This window comes from Petaurus breviceps, unplaced genomic scaffold (genome assembly GCF_028583685.1).
Source record: "Petaurus breviceps papuanus isolate PSGF00001 unplaced genomic scaffold, PetGlider_PUasm1.0 91041, whole genome shotgun sequence".
NCBI classification, from domain to species: domain Eukaryota; kingdom Metazoa; phylum Chordata; class Mammalia; order Diprotodontia; family Petauridae; genus Petaurus; species Petaurus breviceps.
The window spans coordinates 39,941,057-39,962,230 of record NW_027187400.1 but is presented as its reverse complement, the minus strand read 5'-3'; the positions used below and the strand labels follow the sequence as shown (position 1 = coordinate 39,962,230).

General features: G+C 53.7%; 1 protein-coding gene and 1 long non-coding RNA gene across 2 annotated transcripts; one reads left to right on the top strand and one right to left on the bottom strand.

Moving 5' to 3' along the window:
• Nucleotides 1-11: 11 nt before the first annotated feature.
• PERM1 (PPARGC1 and ESRR induced regulator, muscle 1) lies at nucleotides 12-7,050 on the bottom strand. The gene is made up of 4 exons (XM_069078380.1): nucleotides 6,857-7,050; nucleotides 2,359-4,935; nucleotides 1,691-1,816; nucleotides 12-1,203 (listed from the first exon to the last, which is right to left on the bottom strand). Exons 2-4 carry the CDS (start codon nucleotides 4,931-4,933, stop codon nucleotides 1,124-1,126), a joined length of 2,781 nt encoding a protein of 926 aa, XP_068934481.1. The 5' UTR covers nucleotides 4,934-4,935; nucleotides 6,857-7,050; the 3' UTR covers nucleotides 12-1,123.
• A 2,663-nt stretch (nucleotides 7,051-9,713) lies between these two features.
• LOC138154506 (uncharacterized) lies at nucleotides 9,714-11,752 on the top strand. Its single transcript, XR_011166618.1, has 3 exons — nucleotides 9,714-9,821; nucleotides 10,761-10,925; nucleotides 11,335-11,752. It is a non-coding gene; the product is annotated as an uncharacterized lncRNA (long non-coding RNA).
• Nucleotides 11,753-21,174: the final 9,422 nt, after the last annotated feature.

Below are 21,174 nucleotides of genomic sequence, written 5' to 3'. Positions count from 1 at the left end.
GGCCTTTCACCTTTCATCTTCCTGCTGCCCTTTCAGCCCCTTCCCATTCCTTTACTCCTCCCACTTCCCTTAACCCTTCCCAATGACCAGGAGCCTCCAATCCTCCTCACTGCCCTCTGTTCCCATCTCCAGCCTCCAGCCAGCATCCAAATGACCTCTGTCTCCTGCCCTCCTCTCACCATCTCCTCTCCTTCCAATCTCAGTACTTTCTTAGGGAGCCCTCAGTGTCCAAATGCACATCCAATGTCCACCGCCACTGTCCCTGACCCACTGTCCAATCCCACCAGCTCCTTCCAGGGCATCTTCATCCATGTACCCACAATTTGTGTGGGCCTGGTCTGTCCCCAAGAGTGGGAGCTGTATGCCTGCAATCACCCTCCTCCTGCCTTCACCCTACCATCTATCCCCCTTGACCACAATGTCACACCAGGGAGGGGCAGAGGAAAAAGACATCTCCACCGACCATCTTCAGAGTCTGTCGCCAATGTGTTCAGAGGGGTTACCTGAAGTGTACCAGACTGGCATAGCCAAGGACATCCAAGGCTGTGCCCTGCCAGCTGGCCCAGCCCCCACCACTTACCCTCTATACTGCCTACTTGGTCTCTTGCCCCCCGCCTCCAGGCCATTCAGGAGTCACTTGAGTGGTCGTTAATGCCCAACATTTACCAACATTCACACCAAGTCCCTTGACACATCCACTCCTGAGCAGACAGAATGAACCGTCCCCCCCCCTTTCCCATCTCCCTTCTGAAACCCGACATTCTGTAGGCCCGGTAACTGGGCCTTCAGCCCCTAAGAGGGGCCCAGACCTCTCAGTCCTGTTGAGAGGAAAAGGTGAGGACAGATTCAGGATTGGATTTCCTTCTTCCTCGCAAGCAGAGAAGGCTGAAGGCTGGACAGCTGTCCCATGGACAGGTCTGGGATGTGGGAGGAAAGAGACTAAGGGTTGGGGGGGTGGTGTAGTGTGAACATGACCTTGGGATCCTTACGGAGGAGCCCATCAGAGGTCTGAAGAAGCCAGCCCCACCTTGGCAGGTAGCCACCCTCACTCGAACCCTGAGCCTAGGCGGCCATCCCGGGCTGGGGCCTGCCTGCTCAGGCCCCAGCTGGCCCCGACGTGAGGCTACGGGCATGGGCGTCCTTCTCTCGCCTGCCTCCGGAAATATCGAATGGCTGAGATGGCACCGATGTTGGCCAGCAACACTATGGGGAAAAGCAGAAAGAGGCAGATGGGAATAGAGGGGGTGCTTCAGTATCTGGGGTTTACCCTGCCCGGGGTCAGTATGGGAGTGCCCACCTGAGGGCAGACAAGCAAGGACAGAACCAGGCTGTCCTGAACTAGACTTCAAATCACTGACCATCCATACTGGAAAAACCCAGGTCAGGCCAAAGATGGAGCTGGGAATGGAGGGGGATAGGGGACATCCCAACTCTGGCAGGTGACAGGCCTCTGGGAGTGATGGCACTGTTCCCTGGGCACAGCTGTCACTACCAAGCATGCCCCCCATTCACCCTGAACTTATGAATCCAGCCCAACCCCCTCCATGCTATAGATGATAAAACAGGCCAAGAGAAGGGAAAAGATTTACCCAAGGTCACTTGTCACCTGCCTCCTCTCGGCTCTGGATCTCCCACCTCCCCCTGCCCTCTATCCCCCCCCCAGGACCCTCCCAGGGCCCAGCCCCCAGACCTGTTTTCCAGGCATCTGGCGCATGAAGGTCTGAAGTCCTCACGGCCCACGTGGCGAAGGCCACAAACCCAAGACACATGTCATTCTGATTGAAGGTGATGGGGATGAGTGGAGCCCTCTGCTCCCCTGGGAGACAAGACACCATATGAACCTTGAGCTGTGTCTGTCCCTGGACCTCCTCTAGCCTCCCAATCATTCTCCTCACCCAGAGGGGCCCCAGGAGTCTCCCCTCCCCAGATAGACAGCAAGTGCTTATTAAAAATATCACTGAATTAAACTAGAAACCAGAGGCAGGCTCAAGACACCAGGAACGGAAACCACTGTGGAGATTGTGGTTGAGGCTGGGCCAGATTGACAAGCCAGGGGGAGGGGGCCTCACCTCCCTGGATGTCATTCACTTACTTCTGAAACCAGTGTTCCCACCTCCTGCTGTCCCAGAGAATCTCCCCACCCCTTGTCAGACCCTCCATCCCACAGTCCCTTGTGTATGTGGGGGAGAGGGGGGAATCAATGAGACAAAAAGCCCCAGGGGCTAAGGGATGGGAAGGGTTAAGGCTGGAGTTTGCACGAGTCACACCTCCCTCTTGACCTCCCTCTCCCTGGACAGGCTGTTCCCTGGACCAAGCACAGAATGTACTCACAGCTAAACCCCCACCTTTGGCCATTACCTTCAAGACTCACAGTCAGGCCTAGTTCCTCAGCTTTCGGTGGGTTCTGTTCTTCAGGGGCAGGGACTCTAGGCCAGGTCCGCTCAGGCCCCAGGGTCTGCTCGTTGGAAAGGGTCACTGGGACCCAGTTTGGGGGCAGCAAGACACCAGGCAGCCCCTCCTCCCCAAAAAAGTGTTCATAGGCCTCTGGGATGGAGATGGGGACTGGCTCGCCATGGGCAGGCACCTGGAGAGGAGGTTCTGGGGGGGGCTTCTGCCCTGGAAGTCGCCTGTCCCAGAAAAAATATTCACACACCTCAGGCCACTGCATGTCGGATGGGATGTCCTCTTCCTCCTCTTCTTCCTCCTCCACTATGGTGTCACAGAAAAAATAGTCATAGACCTCAGGGAGAGTGAGGGCAAAGTCCTTCCTGGGTCCTGCAGAGTCCCTGGCCAAGGCTGAGGGGGAAGGCGGGTGCTTCAGAATCCGAGGCTGAGGACGCACCCCAACAGCCACCGCATCCCAGGTTCGAGGGCCTCCTCGGCCCCTTCCCAAAGTCCTAGGGGGCTCAGAGACAGCACCATCCGGAGAGGGCAAGGATGGGGAGGCTGAACCAGAGCTCTCTAGAGGGGAGGTGGAGACTCCTGAAAAACGGACTTTCTTCTTCCTCGGGGTTCGGGCTGGCGTGAGAACCCCAGCTGACTGTGTGACATCATTGGTGACCGGTGAAGGCTCCCGCAAGTGTCCTGGAGACAAGAGAGCCCCACTGCCTTCCTCAGGTACCCCATGAAGCCCCTGTGGAGATACTGGGAAATCAAAACTTTTAGCAATTTGGGCAGGTGTAGACATATCCACATCTGCCCTGGTTCTGGGAGCAGAAGTAGAGAGATCCACATCTGGCTTAGCCTTGAGGTCAGGTGCAGACAGCTTCACATCTGGCTGGACCTGGGGAACAGGTGTAGACAGCTTCACATCTGTCTGGATCTGGGGAACAGGTGTAGACATATTCACATTTGGCTGGGCTTTGGGGACAGGGGTAGCTGGGCCTACATCTGCCTTAGCCAAGAGAACAAGCTTAGACCGATGCCTTTCTGGTTCTGACTTGGGGATGAGGGTAGAGACACCAACACCTGAGTCCATCTTGGTATCAGATGTACACACATGCTTGCGTAGCTTGTCTTTGAAGACATGTGTAGACAGATCACCACTGGGATCAGCCTCAGAGGGTACTCCAGGTAAGTTCACAGTCTTCTCAGGTAAGGAGACAGGTATAGACAGATTACTACTGGGCTCAGTCTCAGAGGGTACTCCAGGCAAGTTCACAGTCTTCTCAGGTAAGTAGACAGGTGTAGACAGATCACCACTAGGCTCAGTCTCAGAGGGTACTCCAGGTAAGTTCACAGTCTTCTCAGGTAAGGAGACAGGTATAGACAGATTACCACTGGGCTCAGTCTCAGAGGGTACTCCAGGCAAGTTCACAGCCTTCTCAGGTAAGGAGACAGGGGTAGACAGGTTCTCTCCCACCTCAGGAGTCCAGGTAGGTACAGACACATTCACTTGGGTCTGAGTCTTCCAGACAGGTGAAGACGTGTCCAAGCATGATTGTTTCTGGGGGGCAGGTGTTGAACCATTGACTCCTGCCACAGGAGCCAGAGCAGGGGGAGACGGCTTTGGGCCCAGGTCAGGGGTGGAGGATGAGGCCTGGGGGTCTGTCCCACTGCTGGGTCTGGTTCCCAATCCAGCTCCTCTGGCCAGCGACTCTGATCCTGGACCATTCCCCTCCAAGTCAGCCGGGGCCAAGTTGCTGCAACCCCTGTCTGGCTGGCTCCCTGAAGAGGCTGGCAGAGCCAGTGAAGGGCTGGAGGGGCCCTGTCTCTTGGGGTCCTGAATTTTAGGGGATCCACTTCCCTTGGCCCCTACTGACCTCCTCTTCTTCTTTCCTGGACTTCGGGGAGAGGCTCCAGGAGTAGGCTCTCGGGGAGATTTCTTTCCATCGGCTGGCCCAAAGTTGCCAGGCTGCTCCTGGCCAGAGGGCCCCTGGCTTGGGGGGTCCTTCCCTGAGTGAACTCCAGCCTCAGAGGCCTGGGCAACTGCCCCTTGTAAGGATTTCTGCATCTCACTGCCACGGGGACTAGGCTCGGGACCCAGGGCAGGAGTTGTCTGGTCAGGGCAGAGGACACCAGAGGGCAGCTGCTCCTCCAGCTGGGTGGACGTGCTTGGAGTCTGCTGACCAGCCCCCGGGGCCAGGACATGCTCACACCGAAACCTGCTGATCAGGCAGGCGTCTGTGCCCTCCTCCTCCTCGCTGCCAGAGCAGCCCCCCTGGGCCGAGGCCAGGTGCCCAGGCAGGGGCCGCCCGCCCAGGGCCCTGAGCAGGCCCTCTGGTGGGGGGCTGCCTGCTTGCAGCCGGAGGAACCGAAGGGGAAGGGGGCCGGGGGGGCTGCTGCCACTGCTGTCCCCTTGGTCAATGTCACTGGAAAGCGGCTCGTCCCCTGAGGCCAGAGCAGCCTGGAGGTGGCCACATTCCTCTGCAGTTTCGGAGAAGTCGGCCCAGTCCTTGTCGCTCAGCTGGATGCTATATTCGAAGTTCTCCATTTCTGGGGCGATAGAGATACAGCCTGGCAGTTTGGGAGGCCTCTGAGCACCCTGACCCCAAGCCCCATGGCTCAGTTTCTCCCTATGGTCTGGCTCCCAGATGCTACAGCTTCTTCCTCTTCATCCTCCTCCCTCCCCTCTTTTTTTTTTGTTTTGTTTTTTTTTGGAGGGAGGAAGGCAAGGCAATTGAGGTTAAGTGACTTGCCCAAAGTCACACAGCTAGTAAGTATGTCAAGTGTCTGAGGCCAGATTTGAACTCAAGTGCTCCTGACTCCAGCATCGATGTTCTAGTCACTGCACCACCTAGCCGCCCTCACCTCCCCTCTTTCTGAAAGAAGCCTGGAACAATGGTCAAGGCAGTAGGTCTGGGGCAATTCTCAGTCCCTGAGTGACTACAGTCGGTCATTTCACTTTTCTCCCGTCCTCTGAAAGAAGCCAGTTGGCCCGGACAGCCTGAAGCTGTCATCCTGGGAGACCCTCCCTCCAATCTCACAGGGATTGGACATCCCCTTTTTTCTAAAAACTTTTTGGAGGTTTTCTCTAAAATTAAAAAACAAAAGTGTTTTTCTGCATGTTTGCTATTTTTTTCTTTGGGGCCAATATGCCTTTAAATTTATCAAACGTAATTATTTTCTTGAGAAAACTAGTATATCAAAAATATAACCTTACAGCTTACACAGGGCGATTTCATATTTGTAAGAGGCACTAAAATGATGAATATTAGATATCTTTTTTTCTTCTTCCCAGGAACTCTCCCCACTCCTGCCCCTTTGGCCCCAGGAAGTTTCAGTGTACTTAGAACTCTGACTTGCTGATGCAGCCTCCAGGGAAAGACCCCCACCCCACCCCTTCCTGATTGGAAACCTCTAGGGGAAGGCTCAGATGATCAGACATAACCCCTTCTCAAGCAGGAGCAAGGCTCGGGGTGACCACAGAGGAGGGAAGGGGCCCAGCTGACCACAGAGGAGGGAAGGGGCCCAGCTGACCACAGAGGAGGGAAGGGGCCCAGCTGACCACAGAGGAGGGAAGGGGCTGAGGTCTCAGGCAGGCAGGTATCATCCTGTTGATTTTCTGGCTGCTGATCCAATCACCCAGTTCAGAAAGACCACAATGCCCAGTAACCATCCCCTCCTTGAGCACTGCAGGCTCCTGCCCTGACTTTGGCAGTCTCAAGAGGTCACTGGGTCAGTCCATCAAGGTCGTTTCACTGGCCAGGGCCAGGGGCCTGTGGTCAGCCGGGAGATCATGGGCTAAGGGCTGGAAAGGTTCTCAGAAGCCAGCTAGGCCAATCCACTCATTTTACAAATGAGGAAACTGAAACCCAGAGAGACGGATTTGCCCAAGGTCAGACCAATAGTAAATAGCAAGGCCAGAATTGGAACCTGGGTCTTAGTTCTCTTAGGACAATTCCAGCCATTCTCTTTCCTTCTCATAGAGGAAGGGGGAGTACCAGAATATCCCTGATGGAAGGTGGGGAAACTGAGGCACAGAGTGGGGGACACTCAGAGTCACATAGCACATAGGTATAACAGGTCCCCAAATACACAGCTCCATGGTGTGGACCTGAGGTCCCATCCATTCCTTGCCTCCTCTAATTCTGTTTCCCTAGATGACTCCTTGTGCCTAGAGCCATCTCAGACTTTAAGGAGTCCCACCCCCTCGGAACTGAATCTTAGACCTTTCCTAAGTACCGAGGCCCAATTCCTGGTGACAGAACCCACCCTCCCCCAAGCAAAAATCTTCACAGTGATCTGAGGAATAGAAGATCAATGGCCCCCCTTCCCTAGTGACTTACTATCTACCAGGAAACCCCAAATGTATGGAATTAGCACCTACTTACTCCCATCCCTCCAGGACCCTCCCCCTGGTAGAGAGGGGGATGGGAAAGAAGACTGGGGATGGGGAGGGGTTGACAGGTCCTACCTGGGTCCCCACAGCTTGATGGGAGGCATGAAGCAGGCTGGGGGTGTTAGGCAGCTGGGTCCAGAGGGGCATGGCGTTGGCTCAGTCTAGGACACTGGGCTGAGCCCCGCCCCGCAAGTCTCTCTCATTGAGATCCTAAAAATACTTTCCTCTGCCCATTGGTCACATGTTCCCTGCCAGCCCCTGCCTGACCCACCCGGGGACTGAGCTCTACAAATAGATGGCATTTGAGATGGCCCAGCCCCTGGGGGGCGGGGAAGGGGAGGGGTCTTCTTGTGTGGGGGGGGGGGGGTGCAGGGTAGGAGCTGCCTCAGCCACGTGTGGTAGTCACAGCTTCTTGGTGGCAGGGACCCAGAGTGACATGGATTCTATTTGAGCCCCAAGAGTCACCCAAATGAGTGGACAAGTCAAGCCCAGAACCTGAGTCTATGTTCTCATAGCACAGATAACTAGTAGCAAATCCCTAAGATTGAGAGGCCTAAGAAATCTAGTCCAGTGCTTTCACTGGAGAAGAACTGAAGACAGGAGAAGAAAGGGATTTTCCCAAGGTCACACAGATACTAACGGGCAGATCCAAACCATGGTCTTTCCAGGATATTGTGGCGTCTCTCCTCCCAAGAGGAATACAAGTTGGGATGACGATGAAGGGGAGATGTGGGAGAAGGGACTGGTAATCCATCACCAAGGGTTTATGAAAGACTTGAAGCAGAAGTATAAAGACTGAGACAGGTCCTACCCTCAAGGAGTTTATATTCTGATGGGGCAGACAAATACATATACATGTGTAACAGAATAAAGAAAATGAATGTAAAGTAGGCATCTGGGGAAGGGGGACCCTAGTGGTTGTGGGGGGCAGGGAAGGGATCTAAGGTTTTATGGAGGACTGGCACTCAGGCTTGGTCAAAGGATCTAGCTCTTCAGAACCTGTCGGAGAGATAATCCTTGGAGTTTTCTCATTTCCTATATTGGTAAACAGAGGCACAAGACAGATGCCAGAAAACCAGATTAGACTAGCCCCCCCACTGGACAGCCCTCAGAACCCCATTGCTCAGCCTCTGAGCATGATTCCCCCACTCAGGACCATATGGAGTGTGCTTGGGGTCTCAGCCCAGATCCTGGGAGGAGAAGGGGAGAGGTATTTGATAGTAGAAGGAGGTTCAGGTCAGGGATGGGGTTGGCTTCTCTGAGAGTCTCATCAAGGAAATCAAGTCAAAAAGTATTTATTAAGAACCTGTCATGTTCCAGGCACTGTGCTAAGCACTAAGTATACAAAAAAAAAGGCAAAAGACAGTCCCTGCCCTCTAGGAGCTTACTGTCAAATGGGGGAGACAATTACACAAACAATTAGGTACAAACAAGATAAATGAAGAGAAACTGGAGATTGAATGGTCTCAGAAGGAAATAAATGAGATTCAGAAGGACCCTGGAATGGTTCATTACAGAAGGAGACTTTTGGGGAGCCTGAGGATGACCAGAGAGTCGACACCCCCAGACTTCCCAGAATGGTGCCCTCTCTCCAGCCAGAAGCTAGGAAGTGTTGTGAAAGGGAGGACATGGTGCAGTGATCTCATTTGTCCACGAGGGGGAGGTAGTGAACTGTCCCTAAAGGGGCCACAGGCCTTCTCCATAGAATGAGGAGGGGGAAATGAGAGGGGGCAGTGAGGGGATCGTTTAGGGAGAATCACATGCTAGGGGGGGAAGGAGGGGACAATGATAGATAAAGCATTTGTTAGTGAAGGTGAAAGATAGGGGGAGAAAGAAGGGAGACTGTGAAGGGATAGTTGGGGGGCCTAAGAGGGAAATGGTAAATGTGGATGTGGGGGAGAGGGGACAATTAGGGAGGGGTGGGCCAGTGAAACAATCCCTGAGGGGGGAATAGGGAGGGGGGCAAGGTCCTTGAGAAAAAGTGGGCTGCTGGTTGGGGAAAGAGAGGTCAGCAGGGCCAGGGTGGGGTGTCTCTGTGGACACTGGCTGCAGCCCCTCCCTGGGGAGCCTATGGTCACTCAGTCATGTGAACCTTCCTGGGTCCTTTGTAAATAGGACCTGGGGTTTGCGGCTTGGGGTTTGTGGGGAAGAATCCTGAAAATAAACAGTTTAAGTTCAAGATTTAGCCCAGCACTCACCCCCTTCCAACCCCGACCCCTAGACTGGGTCTAGATCTGAGAGGAAAAAAAAGCCCCTCCCTCATTTGGAGCAGGGTTGGAGGAGTTCCTGTTCTTCCATGTGCCAGACCGGCCCTAAAGAGCTGAGGCCCCTTATCCTGCCATCCGGGGGGTGCACAAAAGAACTGATTTCTTGACCCCTCCTGCTCCTCCTCTTTGGTGGGCTTTTCCAAAGCCAACTCTAACTCTCACACTCTTCTTGACTCCTTAGCTTGCTCCCTCCCCTCCCTCATGATCCCCTTTTCCCCTATTTTCCCCCCAACCAGGAATGGCAGACAGTAGAGACTGGAACCTAGGTCCCCAAACACCTCCCACCCCCTTCCAGCTATCACTGTCCAGCATCTCACCCCACAAAAGTCTCCTTCCCATTCCCCAGCCATTGGAGCTTACAGTGAAGCAGGGATGGAAGCTGGACACTGGTCAGAACTTCCTGACCTTAGGGGAGGCTACGGGCTTTGAAAACCCAAGAGAAACTTGAAGAGAAGGGCTTAAGGTTCTAAAGGTCCTCCGGCCTTGACCCTGGCCCCCAGCCCTCGAGCCGGGCCCCGACTTAGGCTGGCTGAGGGAAGGGGAGTCAAGAGGTCACGCAGCTGACGATCCCCAGGCCCAAGGCCCACGGGCCGGACCGTGGTTTCCCCTGGCCTGCAGCGGGGCCCTCAGGCGGGCCCCCTCCTCTATCCCCCGGCCCCTTCCTCCTCCCTGGGAGCTCGGTCTCCGGTCTGGAAAGCTTCCCTGCCGATGAAATCAACAAATGCTGTCTGACCTCAATCCCTCCAGCTGCAGGGCCGGTCCCTCCGCCCTGGGTACGTGGGCTCGGGCTGCAGGGGGGAGGGGGGGGATGAGACAGCCCGGAGGAGCAAAGATCAGCCGCCCCCGCCTCCCCCCGGCCCCCCCCTCCGTGGGAGAGAGATTTCCGGCCGGGAGGGGGGCCCAGCAGAGGCCGGAGGCCGGAGGCGGCGGCGGCCCCTCCCGCGCTGACTCACCGACCTTGCGCTCGGCGGGCGGCCCCGGGGAGAGGAAACCCGAGCCCCGAGCCGCCCGCCCAGGCCGCACGCACTGACCCCGGGCCGGGGCCAGGCACAGCGGGGGAGCCGGGGCCACGCCTGGCTTGGCCCAAGGGACAGAGCTGGAGGCCCAACCCTGGTGGGGGTGGGGGGGAGGAGGGGGCGCTGAGCCTCAGTTTCCCCTCCTGCTTCAGTTCAAGCCCTGGAGGGAAGGCTGGCAGTTACAGGTTGGAAGAAGGGCGCTTTGAGTACTGAGGATGAACCAACCCCCTGGTGAAGGGAACTGGGGCTTGGGCACAGCTGCACACTACACCCTTTCCACCTCCAGCACGAGAACCCAAAACTGTTATCCTGCACCCCCACCCCATTCTCTGGCCTCCTCTTCCCTCCTCTCCCCTCCCCACCTCACTCAGGTGCCGCAAGGACTTCGGGAGGGGCTTTCTCGGAGCTGTTCTAGCCTCTCCTGGGCCTGGCTGGGTGGTCAGGATGGAGCCTCCCTAAGCCTGACAGATGCACTCCCAGATGTGTGTAGGAAGAGGAGCTGTCGGCCTGATTTCCTTCCCAAGAAAATCCCTTGGGGGAGGTGGGGTGGGCTGCCGGGCGGGGGAGGGGAGTTATTTATTACTTGCTAGGACAAGGATCTTTCCTTCCCTTTGCAGGGAGTTGCCTCTCCCACTCCCCGGGATAAATGTCAGGGCCAGGAAGGCCCTTGGAGATCACAAATCCTCATTTTTCTAGGGAGGAACCAGACTGCCAGGGAAGGGAAAGGAACTGTCCAGTTACACAAAGTGAGACTTAAACCCCCATGGCCTGACCCAGTCATGTGCCCTTTCTGCAGCCTCCAGAGAACCCAGAGCTGGGGAGATCTGGGTTCCAATTCCACCTCAGCCCTGGGGCACCTGGGTGAGCTTGGTCAACTCCCTTAACCTCTCTGGGCCCCAGTTCCCTAGGGCTTCCCTCTTCCAGCCCGCCCACCTCCTTGGGCTAGATGCAGCTGGGGCTGTCTCTCAGCTCCCTAAATCAGCAGCACCTTCGGCTAGGGACTCTCCCTCCTCCCCGACCCCTTCACTGCTCTCTTAGAATCCCAGGCACCACACCCTGGATTGAACGATTGGTCCCTTTGCAGAAGGAGCAGACGGCCCCCATTCTGGCCATAGCGCCCTTCCCCCACCCAAAGGAGCCTTCCCAGGCCTTGTGGAGGGTGTGGCTGGCACGGACATGTGAAGACTCGCTTCCCGGAGGAGAAGGCCAAAGGCCTATTTCTCTATCGATCCTCTGGGCTAACTAAGCCTGTTTATGCCTCTCTCTGCAGATGCCATCTCCTAGACCGTCTGGAGAGACAGCCCAGCCTGTATCCCCAAGGCTGGGGGGCAGGTACCTTGGAAAGTCCAGACTGTATTTTGAGTTCGATGATTCAGGGTCACCTTTGCCAGCCACTGACTTGTGACCTTGGGCAAGTCATTTCCCCCCCCAGCCAGATTCACTTTACCCTGTATACAAAATGGGGGGTTAACTAAGGGCCCTTCCTGCCATACATCACCATCCTATGGGTCAGCCTCCTGGCCCTCCCTCCCTTCCCAGCACCTGTGAGAGTATGGTGGTATGGAAAAGGGATTGTGTTCAGAATCTAGGCCTTCTTGCCTAGATTGAGATGAGGTCATCTCAAGTAAGCCAATCCACATTTTGCACTATAATTCTGTAAAACTGGAGGATTGGACAAGGCCAAGAATTCTGGTCTTAGAGGCTGAAAAAATTACATCTTTATTACAATATAATTCGCTGCCTTTGTCAAACATTATCCCAAAAAGAGTCATAGACTTTCAAAGACCATCTGAGGGGCCTGTGATAGAAAATAGGAAAAACTCTGGTCTGGCTGGTCCCTAACTTGTGTCCTAGCTCTTCCTGTGATCTTGAGAGGAAAGAAAACTTAAGGAGCCATGTAGAGAGTAAATGGGGAGCTTTCCCAAATCCTCTCCTAGAGGAGAGAAGAATCTGGTAGCCCTGACCTAAGAGCAAAGCCTTCCCAGGGCTTGGGGGGACTCAAGAGGAGAGACGCTTTCTGTAGTACTGATGGGGGCACAAGGAAGAAGACCCAGTGCTGCTTTTCTCTCCCTCTTCCCTGGCCATGCCTAGGCAGGGAATTCGGCCCAGAAGAGTGAGGGCATTTCTGAAGATTTCCTGTATCCCCTTCCTCCACCTCCAGACCAGACCTCCTAATCCAACTGAACTGGGGGGTTGCTTCTTTCCAGCATGCTGCCAGAGGGTGATAGGCACTTGCTGGGCTCTGGAGGGCAGGGAGAGCAGAGCAGCCTGGCATCCTGGGGGTAACTGCCCACTTCCCAGCTGGCCAAGGTCTGGGCCTGGGTGGGGAGGGTTAGCCAGCAGCCCAGGGCCATGCAGTGAGGGTGGGGGCAAGGATCATCTGGGGTCTCAGGCTTAATCAAGAGGGCCTTTGCTACTTAGAGCCCCACCTGGGGAGGCCTAGGTGATGGGCCTGACCAGAAGATAGGACTTCTTGGAAGCGCCTCAAGCTATCTACATTCCCAGATATCACCTTTCCAGACTTCTCTGTTCCCACTCCCCGAAGCAGGAACCAGCAGCCAGATCCAGCAGGTCGAACAGCCTTCTCCTAGCTGCAGCCCTGGCAGGGAGCCCAGGGCAAGCTTCACCTTTGAGTCCTTGGCCTGTTGCCCGTTCACCCAGAGTCTCTACTGCCCCAGCACACACATCCTGCCCCCCCCCCAGCCTCCCACTGACCACAAGACAACTGCGGCCCCCTCCCCTCCTGCTTCCTCCAAGCTCATGGGGCTGTGGCATCATTGGGCTGCCCACACACGCTCCATGTATGCCAGGGCTCATGAATCAGGCCTTCTCTCGTGGGCAGCCCCACCCAGAGCAGGACTGGGGAGAACAGGACAGGGACAGTCTGTGAAGCCTGGGAAGGGAGGGAAGGAGCAATATAGGCTGTCTGTCCCAAAGACATGGGAAATCTGAGAGGTTGGGTCCTGAGTGGGATTTGGGATAGATGTGGGGAAGCTGAGAGAGCCATGAATCTGAGAGGTCTGGGGAGACATATAGGGCACAGGAGAGGCCTGGACAGGGTCCTCTGTGAGGGGAGAGGGCTAAAGAGAAGAAAAGCACTGAGAGGCAGGCTGGAGGCCCTTGAGAGTGTCTGGGGCTGACAGTCCAGGGCTGGGAGAGTGTATTGGAAGAGGCATCCTCCATGGCAGGAATACAGTAGGAATGTGGATTTTTAAGGTCCTAGACTCTGGGTTCAAATCCTGTTCAGGCACTTAATACCTATGTGATGCTAGGTGAGCTACTCTTATTTTTCTGGGTCTCTATCTGTAAAATTATGTGAATGTATGGGACCTTCAAGGTCCATTTGAGCCCTAAATAGGCATTATTAAGGCTATTAATCTGAGAACTGGGCGAGAGCTGGAGAATTTGAGAGGCCTGGCTGATTCCTTGGCACTTAGAGACTCAGAGAGTTCAGATCCCCTGGGGTAAGGAGTATCTCAGAGGTCTGCAGGGGCAGGGTTTGGGGGGTATTATTGAGGATCTGAGAATACAGAGGAGGCAGACTCTGCCCTCCAGGTGCCAGGAGAAAGCCAAAACAGCAGATCACTACTGCCTGTCCTTTTAGAGTCTTCTGCCTTGGCCCCTCCTTTGTAGGGGCCTGGTGGGTTGATTTAGAGCCTGGACCCCAATGGGAATCTCTTTGCCAATTCCTCTCCGTCCTGGCCCAGGTGTATTGAAAGAACATGTCTCTGTAAAACAGAGTCAGAGCCAGAGGCTGGCGATGGTTAGAAAGTCGGAAGGGAGAGGTGGGCAGTTTTCCAGGCCTCTGGAATAATGTGAGTATAAACCCAGAAGCAATAAGGGAGGGGAGCTTTATGAGAACTCCAGGGTGTAATGGCCTTGAATGCTGAGATCAGGAATCATTTATGTGGTAACAAATTTTAACTGGAAGCAACCCCCCACTCCCCAGCCTATATTCTTCTCACCCCTCCTTTTACAGATGACTTCTGGGTAACAGGCAGGAGCAGTGGGCAGCCTGGGTGGGATTTCAAACCCATGGGGTTTTTGCTTTCCTTCCTATCTCCAGTGCTTAGCACAATGCTGGCGCACAGCAGGGTCTTAATAAATACTGATTAAATCTAGGTTCTCTGACAGTAGCCACTGGACCACTTGCCCCAAGGAGAAACATGGACATCTTTTTTTTTTTTTTGCCTTTTGGAGGGCAGTTGGGGTTAAGTAACTTGCCCAAGGTTACACAGCTAGTTTTTTTGTGTGGGTGTTAAGTGTCTGAGGCTGGAACTGAACTCAGGTCCTCCCGACTCCAGGGCCAGTGCTTTATTCACTGTGCTACCTAGCCACCCAGACATCTCATTTCTAGCCACAGGGTTCAAAGACAGAAGGGGCCAGCTAGGTCTGGTGAACAGCCCCAGGGCACCTTGGGAGTTAGAGCTCCATCGGAATCTCACCTCAGACACTCACTAGCTGGGTAACCAAGGTCTAATCATAACCCTTCTCAGAGTGTTTGCCTCAGTTTCCTCAACTGTAAAATGGGAATAATAGCACCTCCCTCCCAGGGTTGATGTGAGGTTCAAAATGAGAAAATATGTGGGAAAAAGCACTTAGTGCTCGTCACATAGTAGGTACTATTTAAATACACAGTAGGTACTATTTAAATGTTTATTCCCTTCCCCTTCTTCATCTTTAAGACTGGGATGATGATGAAAATGTTAATAATCAAATAGCACTTACATAATGCTTTAAGATTTGCAAAGGGATGCTTACAAAAGGATACCTTACCTAGGAGGTAGATTCCATCATTATATCTATTTTACAGATAATAATAATGTAATAGCTAACATTTATATGTAGACATGACCACACAATGTATAAATGTTGTTCAGTCGTGTCCAATTCTTTGGGGTTACCTTGGCAGAGGTACTGGAGTGGTTTGGCCTTTCCTTTTCCAGCTTATTTTAACAGAGAGGGAAACTGAGACAGACAGGGTGAAGTGACTTGCCCAGGGTCACATTGCTAGTGTTTGAGACTGAATTTGAACTCAGATCTTCCTTATTAGACAGCACAGGTTATTGTGAAATTCCAGTGGGGTGATGTATGAATTCAACTGTTTTGTTTTACAGAAGGGGAGACTGCAAGATCATTGATGGGAGAGACCATCTGGGCCATCTCCCTCATTTTACAGATGAATGAATGAATGAAAAGCATTTAGTTAGTGCTTGGGGTACAGATACAAAACAGAGACAGCCCCTGACCTGCTCACATTCTACCTGGGTTACTGCTGGCCAGAGCTGGCTCTTTTGATTTGGGAAATCTCAGGTTTAAGAGTGGAACCCTAGGGGAGTTGACTGACAGGTTCTCTCCTGTGGTAGAGGCAATACTGATCTGGAGACAGATCCTGGGGTGGAATCCTGGAAGGGAAGGGGCCTGGGACTGGGAGCAGGGCAGCACACAGTAAGGGAGGGGAGTATTATGAGATAAGACCAGAACTTCAGGGCCAAGGGCCAAGACCTTCAAGTACAGGGAAATAGGGAGTCCAGGTCACGGATGTAGCATTAGAATGGCCCTTGGAGGCCCTCTGGGGTTCTGGGGATTAAACGGCTCGTCCAAAGATACTCAGCAAGGAAATGGTTGAGTGGGAGTTTGTACCTGAGCTCTTAGCAGGGGCTGTTTTCATCTTTCTTTGTATCCCTAGCCCTTGGGGATGGGGGGCAGGAGAGGGGACGTCTCTACCCTGAGCGGGAAGACTTCCCCTGGAGGAATGAGTAGAAGGGAACAATCTGTTCCACTAGCCACGAAGGTGGCTGAAGCAGGCGCCCTTAGAGCTGGGTCAGACACCAGAGATGACAAGGTCACCCACTGCATTCTGGGCCAGCGTCGGTCCTCCTGATTTTTGTCTTGCTTCTGGACTTGGATGACTCAGGAGGAGAGAGTGAGGCTCACTGTGCATTTCAGCCTCACTTCAATCCAATTTCCTCATAAGTCAAGATGATGTCATTGGTCCTTCTGCAAAAGGAAGGGCAGACGATAGCTTCAGTGCAGTTCCTGACACATAGGCCTTTAATGCTTCCTGACTTGTAACCAAGACCCCTTCCTCCAGAGCTGAGCCATTGCTGCTTTGTGACTCCCAGAAATGAGACTGGAAATATGTTCTCTGACTCCCCCCACCTCCAAGGCCCTGCATCTTTGGGGCAGAGCTCCAGAGAGAAGCATTTCCTAGCAAGATGGGACACTGGAGCCCTTCTTGCTAGAGTGACTTAGGAAGAAGGGTAGGGAATACTCCTGAGGGGATGCAGAACTGGAATCTAGGAGCCTCAGGTTTCTGCACCTAGGACACTAGGGTCCTGAGTGGGGCAGAGAGAGAAGGTGCTAGGCTGTGGGGTCTTAGCCTGGCTGGAGGCAGATCTAGGAACACAGATTTCCAGACAGAAAGAGAGAAAAGGGGAGAGAGGACATCCTGGCTCAGAGCCTCAGCCATAAAATGTCTGGGTCTCAGGGCTAGGGGCAGGGGTGAGCCATAAAGACCAAGGGGCCATAGACACCCTAAGCTTTCATCTTCAGCCCCACCCAGCCCAAGGGGAAAGGATCCCACCTTCTCATCCTAATCCTAAAATATGGGGGAAAGGGGAGAATTTCTGACCTGGCCTGTGATTGCCCCCCCCCCAGCTTCTCCTCACACAGAGCAGGCCACCCCCTCTCCCCCAGCCCTTCTCCCAGTTGATCCAGATGTGCCAACTCCAATCCCAGGGTTACCCTAGTCCCATTCCTCAATGGGAAACCAAGCCCCACCCTGGGCACATTGCCTGGATTTCCTTCCCACCCTCCTGGTCCTGCCTACAAAGGGTTTCCTGGAGCAGAAACAGCAGCCTCCGGGAGAAAGGACAGGGTATACTGGGAGGGGACATTGGGCTGGGGACCAGACTTGTTATGGAGAAGAGGAGGATGATTTCGGTCTCTTCTGAGCTAAGGCTCTCAGCCATGGTTCCTCCCTCCCTTCCCATCCCCCCTGCCCTCCAGTAGTCAGGACCCACATCTGGAGCATCTGGGACAGTTTAAGGCAAAACCAGCCCCTGGCAGGGCTTCCCTAACCCTGCCCCCTCCACCTTCCAAGACTCCCCACCCCACCCTCACGCCACTGACCACCAGCTCCTTTGGGCCTGGGCAGGTGGTGAGCAGAGGTTCAGAAGTGGGGCCTGGCTCCCAAACCCTCCTCCCCAACCTTCCTCCTCTGCACAGGTGATCTGTGACCTCTGACTCCAGCCAGTCTTTATTGAGTAACCTAACCCCACCACCCCTCCCTGGACCCTGAGGGGATCCTGGAAACCGCCAGACTACCTTCTCACCTAAGGAAAAAGGGCTCAACTCCTTTCTACCACCTAATCCCAGGGGCCCAGCCCTGGGGCGGGACACTGGGAAACTCCCCAGACTGGAAGGCCCGCTGTGGCCTCCCCCTTTCCCCGCTCCACACACCTGAATACCTACAAGTTCTTTGCAAACAATGGCTGTGGAAAAGCCCAGGCACCCGGCCTCAGTTTATCTGTGGTGTGCTTAGGAGTATTAGATGAGATGTTGCAGAAAGGCCTTCCAGCTCTGAGGCTCCAAAAGCTGGGGACTGGACAGAAGGGTATGGGCCCTCCAACCACCAGAAGGCCAGTAGCCTTATCCTATCAAAAAAGATCATTCCCTGGGTGTGACATTCAGGTTCCAGACTCCCCATCCAATCTTCTCAGTGGCCCTTGGGACAGAAGATGCTCTAATAAGGTCTCCTAGGGACTCCTGGGGTCCAAAGGTGCATCTCTTTTCACCCTCAGTTTCTTGCTAGCTCAGCAAGGAGCTGGGTTCCTCCAGGACCAAAGGCATCTGGGCTGGGCCTCCAACTTCAGCTGCCCCCTCCCAATGAAGAAGAAAGGGTAGGAGAAGGTACCCTGCCTGCCACTCACCCCACTGAAGGGTGAGGGAGGCTTGGGCCACCTGGAATCCAAATTAACCAAGTCAATCAGGAACTACCCTCCCACCCATTACCATCCCCAAAGAATGGAGAGTTTGGGGGTTAGTTGTGAAGTCCAAAGGCTTAGATGGTTGGGTGGAAAGCCAAGAAGGCAGGATGGGTGGCCAGCACCCTTAGGGTGACCTTTCCCAAACTTAATGAGAGGTGAGATAGCATTTGCAAAAGACAAAGCCTTCTAGGAATCTGAAGGGGTTTGTAGACCCGTAGACCCTCAGCTCCGGACTGGGCTGGGGGATGGCCACAAGGCGGCCCAGGGGTGAAATAGACTATTTAGAGCCTGGACTACTCCTGCAGGCCGTGAGTTTGAAGGTCAAGGGCAGCCGCCCCCCCTCCCTTTCCTGATCCCCTAGGGAGTGGATATCCTTCTGGAGGAGGAGGGAGTGGGGAGACTGTCGTCTCAGCAAAAGGAGGTGACCTCCCCCGCTGGCGGCTGGCCGCTTGGGGCCCCCGGCCTGGTTATCGGCGCTCCAGAGTCCCTGGCGCGGCCTTTATTGACTCTCCCTGGGCCAGGGCCCAGGGGGGAAGGGGGCGAGGTTGGAAGGAGCAGCGCTTTCCCACGCCCGCAGCCGCCGAAGCCCGGGGCGCATTCCTGCCCCGCCCCCCTCCCTCCGCAAATGTTTGCTCAGCTCGGGACAAACACACCTTGGCAGGAGCCGATGCCCCGCCCAGGGCCCGCCCCGGGGTCAGGTCGGGTTTGCTCAGAGGCCGGGCTGGGGCTGCTGGGGCAGGCTTGGCGAAGGAAGAGGAATCCCGAAGGGGTGGGGCTGGAGCAGCTCCCGGGCTCTATGGGGGGCGGAGGGGTGGGGATCGAAAGGGGGGAATGACTCTTTGCTTGGGCTCCAGCCCATTGAAAATTTCAGTTTCCCCACATCCTTCCCCTGGCTCCCCAAAGCCCTTGCCAGACCAGCATCTTCTACCTAATTCTCCTTAGGAGGAAGCACCGAGAGCCCCTCTCCTTCACAGACCACCAGAGCCCTAAGTGAAGTTGCCCTAGAACAGTGAAGTTTTGAGACACCCTCGAGGTCAAACGGGCCAACCTTCTACTTTTACAGATGAGGACCGAAGTCTTGGAGAGGGCAACTGGGCGTTCCTCTTTGTCCCCATGCCTTTGCACGGTCTCTTCGCCAAACCTGCCAGGCGCTCCCTCCTCGGAGGATCAGCTCTGATGAAGCCACCAGAGAGAAGCCTTCCCTGGGCAGCCTAGAGTGCAATGGTTAGCAATCTCTGGGATAAGCTGGAAATGCCATTCCTTGAGGGAAGGAAGCGTTCCCCTCAACACACACACACCTCCCTTTTTTAAGATCTCTACTAACCGAGTACCGCGACAATGTAGACAAAGATGGATTTATGATTATTGGGGTAACTGCTTGAGGCCAAACAGCTGGTCGGAGTCTGTTCTCAGGCGGGGTCCTTGGGCTCAGAACTCTGGGCTCTCCAGATCTTTGCCATGTGCTTCCTTCTCTTCTAGTCCTTACTGGTGGCACTTTCTCTCCCACTACCCTGAAAATTACTTAGTTACTTTTCTGGCTTACAGCTGTTTCCTTCTATTGAAAAGTAGTAACGACAATGCACATTCAGGTGTGTGGAGGGCTTTACAGAGGCTAACTCATTTGACCTTCACAACCACCTTGAGAAGGAGGTGCTGTTACTTTCCCCATTTTACAGATGAGGAAATTGAGGGACAAAGAGTAAACAAGTACCTGAGGTGAACCTCAGAAGCTTCCTGAACCTCACAGCTTCCTGACTCCAGGTCACTGACCTAGCTGAGGGCAAAGACAGTTTCCCTCCAGGTTTTTGTAGATCCAGTGCCCAACAATGGGTCATGCACTTTGGGGGGTAGGTTAATTTCATACCAGTGGGTAGCTACAGATTGGCAGATCCTCTGAACTATGTAGTGCACTATGTAAGTGCACAGGGAGAATCCTAAATCTGGAGCTGAAAATCATCTCACCTGCCCTGTAGCCACCCCTTCCCATCTACTGTTAAGGAGGCTGAGGCCCACAGACATTGTGACTTGGGGGCAAATGAGTAATAAATAAGAGGTAGTGTTATATAGTGGAGGGCTAGGGGGGCGCCATAGTGAATAGAGTGTTGGGCCTGGAGTCAGGAAGACCTGAGTTCAAATCCAGCCTCAGATACTAGCTGTGTGACCCTGGGCAAGTCACTCCACCTTGTTTGCCTCAGTTTCCTTATCTGTAAAAATGAACTGGAGAAGGAAATGGCAAACTGCTCCAGTATCTCTGCCAAGAAAACCCCAAATGGGGTCAGGAAGAGTCCAACAGAACTGAACAACAATAACAAAAGTGTTACCTGGTGGATAGAACCCTGTACCTGGAGTAAGGAAGACCCTAGTAAATTCAAATCCTGCCTCAGGCCCTTATTCCCTTTGTAATATTAGGCAAGCCACCATACCCTCTGTGCCTCAGTTCCTGCATCTGTAAAATGATCAGTTTGGACTACATGGTCTCTTCAAGCTCTGAAATCTGTGATGCTATAAGTGATCATGTAATTAAATGAATGAATAGAATGTATGCTCCTTGAAGGCAGGCACAGTGCCTGTAGTATAACATATGTTTCATAAACGCTTATTGGAAGTGGAAAGATCTGACATTATAATAACCAAGTTTGGCCCCAAGGAAGAGATATAATTTACTTTCCTTTTTTTTTAAAGCAGAGGTGGGTGCAGAGCATCACATAAAATGTTTGATTTTCTTGAAGTATTGGTTGGCTGTCTTTTTCTTCTCTTTTTAATCTTTCTTATTAGGGATGGCTCTTTGTGAAGCAAATGGGGAGAAGATATATTGGGAAATATCAGGGATTTAAAAACAAAAGATATCAATATCAATTTTTGAAAAAACAGACATTTGTTGAATGATACAGACTACAAGCTGCTGGGGGAGGGGGAGGGAACTGTGCAGTTTTCCATCATTTCATCCCCAGCCCTGTGCTCAGAGCATTACCCACAGCAGATGTGTGTTTATTAGACAGTAAAGATCAAACAATAATTAGGTAATAATATTGAATTACTAAACAATAATACGTTAAACACTTATTAATGAATATTGATCTTTCCTTTAAGGCCTAGCTTAGTGGTCACTGCCATGAAAA